Source organism: Cynoglossus semilaevis, chromosome 13, assembly GCF_000523025.1.
Source record: "Cynoglossus semilaevis isolate Cse_v1.0 chromosome 13, Cse_v1.0, whole genome shotgun sequence".
In the NCBI taxonomy this organism is placed as follows: Eukaryota; Metazoa; Chordata; class Actinopteri; order Pleuronectiformes; family Cynoglossidae; genus Cynoglossus; species Cynoglossus semilaevis.
In genome coordinates, this window is record NC_024319.1 from 12,144,028 (window position 1) to 12,153,656 (window position 9,629).

At 38.0% G+C, this 9,629-nt stretch overlaps 1 protein-coding gene across 1 annotated transcript in view; it reads right to left on the reverse strand.

The window, feature by feature from the left end:
* The window catches only part of LOC103388625 (ankyrin repeat and IBR domain-containing protein 1), a 25,136-nt gene that overhangs the window by 10,421 nt on the left and 5,086 nt on the right, over positions 1-9,629 (reverse strand). Inside the window, 11 exon segments of the mRNA XM_025061257.1 lie at positions 1-57; positions 500-645; positions 1,484-1,550; positions 2,223-2,309; positions 2,854-2,988; positions 5,596-5,726; positions 6,602-6,690; positions 7,565-7,731; positions 7,973-8,117; positions 8,480-8,568; positions 9,475-9,629. The exon segment at positions 1-57 is cut by the window's left edge and continues 6 nt beyond it; the exon segment at positions 9,475-9,629 is cut by the window's right edge and continues 35 nt beyond it. Of these exon segments, the coding sequence (XP_024917025.1) occupies positions 1-57; positions 500-645; positions 1,484-1,550; positions 2,223-2,309; positions 2,854-2,988; positions 5,596-5,726; positions 6,602-6,690; positions 7,565-7,731; positions 7,973-8,117; positions 8,480-8,568; positions 9,475-9,629 (1,268 nt within the window).

Genomic DNA, 9,629 nt, shown 5'->3' on the forward strand with positions numbered 1-9,629 from the left:
CAGGTAAGGCCGATTTACTTTCTGTGCGAGGTCCTCAGTCACCATCTCCAAGTCCGTCTATGGAGAAATTATGTTTAAAGGGAGCAGGAGACTTGTGTTTGGTTTAACTTTTTTTTTTTCATATCTTTATAAATGATCTTGCGAAGTAAAAACAAAGTAACCTGAGATGTTACTATTTTCAAGACCTAGACTGTTATTTCCCTAAAATGCTTTTTTGATAACCTTTGATTTACTTTAAACTTATACATGTTATATCAAGGCCTCAGGGAAATTATATGGCTGATGTGAAACTAGGCTGGAAAAGGCCAAAACATCAAAGTTTCCAAGAGAACACATTTTCTAGGCCAGTGATCAGAAATTACATACCACAGAATATTTAAAAAGTGTGTTGGGAAGATTGGAGCAGGCCACACAGATAACAAGGTTGAAAGCTCTAATGGCTTATAGAAAACTAGCTGCTGTAAAGAAATGTCTTTTCTTCCTATATAAGTGCTCGAACCTGCATAAGCTCGTAGATCTCCTTCTTTGTGCTTTTAGGCTCCAGGAAGAAACCGTAAGGATAAGAGCACTTGAGGATGCGGCGAGTCTTTAGTAGTTCCAGGACCGCATCTTCAATAAATGTGGTGTCAGGTGGACCTCCCTCCCCTAGGAGAGATGGGACAGAAAGTTTCAGTGAACAAAACAAACATCTTTAATTTATCAGAGTGCATTTTTCATTTCAAACTAAATTACCTACACTCCTAAGCAGACCTGAAACAAAGAACTAAGAAAGTTTTGCTGCACTATAGATACAGTACACACTGTTTGAAATTACATCCCTGGGAGTTAAAGGTAGATAAGAAACAAAGGGCGGTATTGGTGCTGGCTTTATATGAATGCTTAATCTGTCATAGTAATTACAACTTCACAAAGTGAAGTCGAATTCACAAAGTGAACTAACAACATTCAAGGAGCACAAGGCTAGGCAGTAAAATATTTAATTTCATTTTAATCTAGGTTTCCACTGTAAAATAGTGACGAGAAGGTCAGGCTCAGGGATTATTTTCAGAGGGCACGACCTACAATCTGCAGTCATATAATGCAGAGTGACCTCACGACCACACAGTTATGAACATTAATTTTCCTATCATCTAGTGATGACGTATGGAGGTGCAGCCACTGCCATCACATTCCACTGTAATTCAAACTGAATGTTGTGAATCATTACAAAAATTGACTATGCAAAACAGATGGAAATTGCCTGTGCAGATGGAGGTTTAAAGGACTCTCCACAAAGTTATTTGGAAAGCATAGCTTTGTAGTAACTTTGGACACGCCCGCTGAATAATAATTACATCCACTGTTGTTAATACATTATTGAAACACCTTTTGTGTTTTCTCCCTTCTGCACACTTAACAAAGTTGGGTATCAGAGGAATAGATTAAGACCTAAGTGTAAATGTGTAATAAAGTGTGTTACAGTTACAGCAGACTGCTGACTCACTTCCACTTAGGGCTCGGCTGAGCTGCTCCATCTTCTCTTTGGCTGTTTTTAACAAGCGCTGCTCCAGCTATTGTGCAGAGGACAGAGGCTGTTAGGCTTCATTATTAGATAAATATTTTTACACAAACTGTGGGAGTAAACGATAAAAAGAATGCCAAAATATGAAGCATTGTAAATTAAGGAGTAAATTAGGAGGCTTTTTAAAAATTTACCCCATATCCGCTAATGTCTGCAGCTACAAAATGTTTATAACAAATGTAGGACGGCCTGCAAGAACAGTACCGGTGTCTTGGTCTGTGTCTTTTATCTTGGTCTGTGTGTGTGCCTGCTGAGTTGTTTCTTATATTTACATTTATAATGTCATAAACCACAATTCATTGTTTCTGAGATTGTAGAACACATAGCTATTGCACAGGGGGAAAATATTGATATTTTCCTTAATTATGCCAATGGAAATTGCAGTGATTTATAATTTATTTTTAAATAAATTTCAATAGCTGTGAATGCGTCAATGTGGAAGGATTGAATAGTTCTATTTACAAAAACTGCTAAAACATGTTTATGATCACTGATCTAAACCAGCTGTCTGGGCCGTTCATACAATGTTTGGCCAACACTCACTGTCTTCTATCAATTCAAAATAAAATGCTTATGGATCAAAAAATATAATGACACAACGTAACATTTTCCATATTAATTTCATGACAACATGATGAAAAACTAATGTAGGCCTCTGTACCTGATAACTGTGCTCGTGGTTCTTGAAGCGAGTGTAATAGTGCATGAAACGGTCCAGTTCCTGAAAGCTCTGGTGTTTCTTCTCTGCCTGCAGAACCATAATCAAACAACAGTCACAGTCTATAAACTTTTGAGTGTGTTTTCTCCCCCTTCACATAGCAGTGTGTAGGAGCTCTGGTTGAGTGCAGTCAAAATAAGTCCGACTAAGTGACTGGTGCCACAGGAGTCATCGGTACTTAAAACTGGCAATGATGCAGGGGCCTATTTTTAAAAGAGTATTTCTTCAAATTGTGACATGTGGGCAAAACTGAGTATTGTGAAGATGAACTTTTAGATTTAAGTGTTTTAGTATGAGAACTGGACTAATTAACTTTTGAACTATTGTTAGTTATTTGCACAGTAACAGATTTTGCACATCAGTGTCTAAAGATCTTCAGGTGTTAAGGAAATGTAAAGAAGTTTATTTAGCTTTGGAGCTTCAGACCATAAATCTGAGCCTTTTCCTGCGCTTTACCTCTACAGTAGATGTGAAGCTATACTGCCCTCTACTGATATTTTACATCAAAATACATAAGATCCTTTGATTGTCTTACCAGTGTTGGTGCCAAATGTTTAACCTGACATGTCTGTACCTCATCAGTCATTTCTTTTGACTGCTCCTCCACCTGCTGGATGACCTCATAGCGGGTGCAGCGATAATATCCTCCTGTCGATGAACTGTGCTTTTTCCATTCTTCCAGACAGATCCAGCAGAAGTCATACTTACACTACAGTGGCAAAAGAGAAATATTAGACTTTTAATCTGTTCTTTTCTGACATTGTATCAAATATGAATAAGCCAGATTTTATTAACCTCATATCAACTGCAGTTGGTACACTTTATTAATGCAAAAAAAAAGAAAATCTATAATTCACCAGTGCACTGCAATCTGCATTTAGTAAAGACAAAATGTCACCAACCAAACTTATACAGTAGACTAGACAGAAGAGACAAGCTTGGGTCACATTTCCATTTTATGTAGGGCACTTGTTGCAGTTTTTATTTATCTCTGACAAACAATATAGTGATTTCAGTTAAAATGTTTTTTATTTTATTTAAGCTGACAGATAAAGGTAAATTTCATTTAAAACTGAATATTTAAGCTGTTTTTACATAGCATTTTTTAACCGACCAGTAACTATTCTTCACTGCGACCACAAGAAGGCGCTCATCTGACATTGGAGTTCAGAACTCTCTAATGAGTAATGTGGAACCACCAACACACTAGTGCCAGTCCAGAGCCTATTTGGTGGAAGTGATTTCTCTCTCTATGTCACATGTACTTTCGTGAGTCATATGTTATCCACGGCAACACAAAACCCTAAAGGCTAAAACCCCTTCTGCCTTGAAACACTCTGCTTACACGACAGTTAGGAAAAATCAATACAAAATGAAAAACTGAGAGAAGGAGCATGAATGGAAGGCCAAGGTGATACAAAAAGACAAGTATGTGAGGTATGGTGACTGAAGATTTTTAAAAAAAAGCAAGGCCACACCAGAGGGAAAGAAATGGCAGTGTAAAGACAAAGAAATGCTCCCTGGCAACATGAGCCTAGTGTTTCCAAGCAACAGGGGTAAAAGACATTTCTTAGCCACTAATAACAGGTGAAGTGGCTGAGCCCTCAGTGGCCTTTTAGCTTGTGAATGCTGCTCCATTGCTCCAAAACTAATCGCCACTCGTCAGCCTCTTTAACCACGATTGAGACAGTGACAGGTCTGTCACTAAGACAAAGGCAGCCTGCTTGTATGACTGCTCTGGGCTCCTTTTATACTCCTGCCCAACAGCAACATGAGTATGTGGCTCCACTCTCACACACACACACCTCAACCACTCAGCAGACGTCTTTTTTTTATCTTCATCACCTCTGTATTAGCCTGTTGTCTGTCAGAGTATAATCGAAGGTCCTGACTGAGTACAAATTGTGTGTGAGCACAACACTATCATAAACCAGTGCTCAAAGGCAAACCTGAGTACTGCTAAACTGCAGACCTGAATAACAGGAATCTAAATGAAGATAGGCACAGTTTAATCTTCACAAATTATATATATATATATATATATAAATATAAAAGACAGCATGTCTTTTTCTGATACTGAATGAAAATTAATAAAAAACACTTAAAAACACTTAAAAGAGAACACTTGGGGTAAACATGATATTTTGTATTAAGCTTATGAATGTAAAGCCTGTAAAGAGAAAAGGGATTAGTTTTCCTGTTTTGCAAATGTTCGGTAAATCCATTAAGCTAGACATGTTTTAACACAATCACTACAATTCTCTCATTATACTAAGGATGCACTGATACAGATACCAGTATCTATGCTTCCTTCAAATAGTCATACTTGTACTCGAAAATGTGCAATAATAAACTGACATTGTGTGTTTTAATCTGTGTATTGCAATATGGATATTGGTACTACTACAGTTTAAGGGAGACTTTGTTTACTAGAAAGTAGAAGACTCTGTCTAATGTAACAACTTTTGTTGAATATAGATATATTTTTCCTTTTGGTTGAAATAGTCTTCTGTTAATTAGTCACCCCATTTCCCACAGCGCTATGCCACCTCGATAACACAGCCTTCATGTTCATTGCATATTTAATACATTACATTTAGCAGATGCTTTTATCCAAAGCAAAAATACATAAATAATAATAAATATTAATAAATAATTATTGGAAAGGGTACAGTTTTAGTCTTAGTAGGCCATAGAGCAAGAAGAGGTGCATGTTAGATGTTAGTGGATTCATGTATATTATTTATTACCACTCAACCTAAAGTAGTATGGGTAATGGTACTCAGTATCGTTGGGTACACAAATGAAAATACTTGTGCTCATATTGCTTTGTAAAAGTGATATCAGGACAATCCTTATTAATACCTGAGCCTTGCAAACATTAGTAATTTTACCACTGACTACTCTACTTTCTAATTTGCAAACCTTGAATTCTGCAGGAGACATACAGACTGCATCTAATTTCGGTGGTGTCATTGCCTCTGAAATGTCCCCTCAACTCATAATAGCTGTTAAGTCATTGCTGCAGTGTCTCGTTGAAGTCTGTCCTTACTTGTCCTTGTGCTGTTTTTCCCTTTTATCTGCTCGGCCTGCTGCAGTGTGTTTACACACGGCCCTGAATAAACCTCAGGATGCAGCACAGGCTTTTCTTTTTCAACATCATCATTTAAAGGACATGCTATAAAAAATGTGGGGCTTGTTTTTGGCTTAAACCTCAATTCATGCCGTGTCCCTCTTAATCTTTTTGTCACTTTCTTGTGCTCCAGCAGACAAATGTCCCACATTAGTAAAACAGTAACTTTCGTGTCCGACTGACCTTCGCACACTGCATGTGGTTGCACCCTTCATTTTTCTGTATGGGAGACTTGCAGTTGGCACAGGGCTTAGAGTTGGTGAGCAACCACAAACAGTTGGCTGCGTCTTCGTAGGCTTCACTCACACCGGCCACTTCAGGAGACAGGAGAAGTAAACAACACAAACACAGGCATAATGAGACAGAATGAAAAATGCTATTACCACAACATCTAAACAGTCCACTGAACTGAGTGGGGGATTGTCCTGACTGCCTAGCCTGTATGGGCTTGTGCATTTGCTTAAGACCTCCCAAGATGCACAAGCAGAGAAATAAACGGTAATATAGGAATCTAGCACAGGACATTAATATTATCCTCTGTTGTTTTTTCTTCCATCTAGTCAATATTAAAATCAGTGTCAAGTATTTTATTAGGGTGTGATAAATAGCATAGAATCCTCATAACCTACAACCAACTGTTATATGTGATGAGTAAACAACATAAAACTGTTTTTACTGTTGACTTTTTAACTGTCATATTATTATTCTTTATATCTACAAAAATGTTGAAATAAATGCAGAAACTTCTAACGAAATAGATGTTTTTTCTGTAATCAATGGCTGCATTTAACCAGTCATTGAAACAGCCCAGTGGTTCACACCAGACACACAGGAACAGGCAGCTGCACACTGGGAATTCGCATGGGGCTTGGGGGAGTTTTGGTGCTTGCACAGCACACTCCCCAAGCAGGGAATTGAACCAATCCTAATCCACAAGGCCACATGATGCAAAATAGAATTTCCAATTAATATCATACCAAGATTTTGGCAATAATATTAAAGATTTGATGGTGCAATAAAAAGCTAAAATAAAAAAGCACCATAAAAGCAGACATTTTGAAAGTATAGATTCAAATTTTATTTATAAATGTTGACGTTTCCAAAATATCTTCAGTATAACGTTAATGATGTTGTGTACATTAATGTGTGACATGGCATACAAATGTATTACATTAACTCCAGTGCTTACATTTTTCAGGTTTCATCTCATTGACTTTCTGCAGCCACAATTTCCAGGTCTCACAGTCACACGGCTCATGGGCCTCGCCTTGGCACTGCCTGGAACACACGGAGAGACAGGTAAAGATTGAGAGCTGAATTCCAATCTACTTCAATCATTGTAATGCATCTCAATTATTATTTTCTGTGTGTGTGTTTTCAAACGAAAGCTTCCCCTGTGTCATGGGAACCACTGAAGGCAGATCTCTATTACCTTCCTTTACCTAACCTCACCTCATCTCAGCTGAACTCTTGAATGAACTTGACAAGCCCTCCCAGAGGTCACTTTACAGAACCATATAGTGAAATGAGGTGCAGTGAGCTATGAACATTCAGTAGTTTTAAATGAGGTAGGACCGGAGCCATGATATGACAGTAATGGAGCTCGGGGGCATTTTGCACAGCTATGGGAGTATGGTTGCGGATGAGAGAGGTGCAGAACTGCACAACATCACAGCTTAATCACTCAGAGTTGTAACACAGAGATAAGCGCACGCAAACATTAGGCAGTCTTTTTGCTGGGGGTTTTAAGTGGCAGGCGGCAGGTGATCCCAGTCAATTTGTCAATTGTCCAATGCATTAACAAGAGATAATTATATTCACTAAGATACACATACATGGGCAGAGAGAAAAAGAGAGAGACACAAAGGCTGCAGATTGGTTTTTAACTGTTGTTTGGAAATCTTCAGGATGCTGGTCATTCACACTAGTCTCGGATACTGCCTTTACTCATTTGGAATTGTTCAATTTTGAAAATGCTTTTTAGCTGCAGCATTGATTTGACACAGAGCTCTGTGATGAGTCTGATACACAGGAGCCGAATCGATTCACACCGAATTAACAAAAAAACATTTAAGTGTTTATTGGTGAATTATAAAATTTACTATCTGTAGTACAATTGAATTTTCAAGTAGATCATGTTTATTTTACTAACCAGCAGAACAGGTGGCCTTTACCACAATCCACAGCAGGTGCATGCAGTAGGGGCAAAATAAGAGCATCAGAGCTAGAAGTCCCAGGACCCTGGGTGTTCAGTCGCACGGCTCTGTCACATCCAGCCACAGGACACCAGCGAATTGCTGGATTGTTCTCCACAAACGCCTGTCACACAAGAGCAAGAAGAGATTTTGAAATATTTACCATACGTTTATATATTTACATGAGGACGACTGATGCTTATCAAACCAAGGCTGTCATTTCAGCTTGAAGAAAATGATTCCTGACAGAGTACTAGTTAAAAGTACAATATTTAATGATGTGTGCGTGTATGTTTCTGAGAGAAAAAGCTTGTGCACAAAAGCTGTATATTTCTTATTGTTTTTTTAATGATTATTTTCTTTACCTTGATGTCAAACTGCAGGTAGCGTCTGTCCATCTCTCTGGACACCACACTTTCTATCACCTCCACTGGCACAAGCTGGAAGCAGTCGAAGGCTGGACAGACGATATTATGGGCTTCACCCTCTTGGATCTTTAGATTAAGAAACCTGCAGAGAAAGTGTTTAGCAGGTGAGTGTTCATCAATACTCCTACTGGTGGTGTGAATTTGTTTTTCATTCTCAATTATAAATTGTTCAAATAGAAATAGTAATGACTACATTGCTTAATGCAGACATACTGTACAGCCATGTACTTTTAGTAATACTACAGACCCATGAAAGCTGTTTACAGTGCTGTTCTCTGACTGTGAAAACGCCAGGACTTAACTTAATTCACTAAAAGACTCTGATTATTGTGTCCAAATACATTTCTCAGCATTTTTAAACCAAAAATTAAACCAAAATTAAACTTCTGAGCACTCTAAAAACTCATGCATGCAAAGAAACACAATACAGATGAATGTACATACCCTTCCCAGCAAACTCTACAGAACTCGTGACCACAGGACATGTCAACAGGCTCCTCAAAGACGGAGATAGAAGACATGCAGATGCCACACTGTAAGACAAGAGACAGAGTAGGTTCACCAGAAACTGTAAAACTGCATGAGATGAAGAAGAATAGGGGAAGCAAGTACAGTAATCAATGAATGATATTTGGTTAAAGCATTTAATAATACATTTGTTCTCTAATAGAAAACTGGCGTAAATACATTTATATTTAAGACATTTGTATTTATTAACCAAATCAGAAACCTTGATTTGATTGAGCAGTAACATTGGGTTTCTGTTTTGCATTGGCAGAATTGGAAACTAGAAAACGTTTGTAACTGTGACCTGTACAATCCATGCAAGTCCGTGTATTTAGATGAAAATTCAGTACACGGAAGATCTTATGTAAATTGAGTATTAAGTAAAAAAAGCAGAAGTATCTTTAGGACAGACGGTAATTAGACACCAGGACAGGGAAAATTTGCCCCTGTGTACAGCTGTCCTCCCCAGGACACTGATTGTTATCCAGCATGCTTGATATGCTCATTGGCAGTCTTCAAAACAAATTGCCAGCAGCATAAAAATTAGCAAAGGGGTTCATTTGGGACCTATAAATACAAAAGTGACAGGAAATGAAAAATCTGTGGATGCAACCTACAAACATTTGAGAGTCAGGAAATTGTGATTTGTACAATATTAGCTTCATATTATTGTGTACATATGGAGAGAAAAAAAGAGAAAAAAAACAAACTGTTGTTGCCTTGTATATGCAGCATTAGATTTTTATAATATAATGAATATATATTATATTCCAATAATCCTTATTTTAAAAGCCCAGGAGACTACATAAAAAATAATAACCATTATTAAAACCATTATTAGACTGGGAAACAGCATAGTACTATGTAGACAGATAGATGCAATAAAATAAAATCAGTTATCAGACACAAGTCCCTAAGGTCACCAGACTCACCAGAGAAGAGTCCTCATCTGCAGGCATGAGGCTAATTTGGTCTGAGGAGGTGATGGAGGAGCGATTTGTGCGTGGTGTTTTGGGCGATGGCAGAGCATCCCAAGCGTTGCAGCCACTTGGAGGCGGGTTAGGCATTTGTACACCTGAGCGTTGGC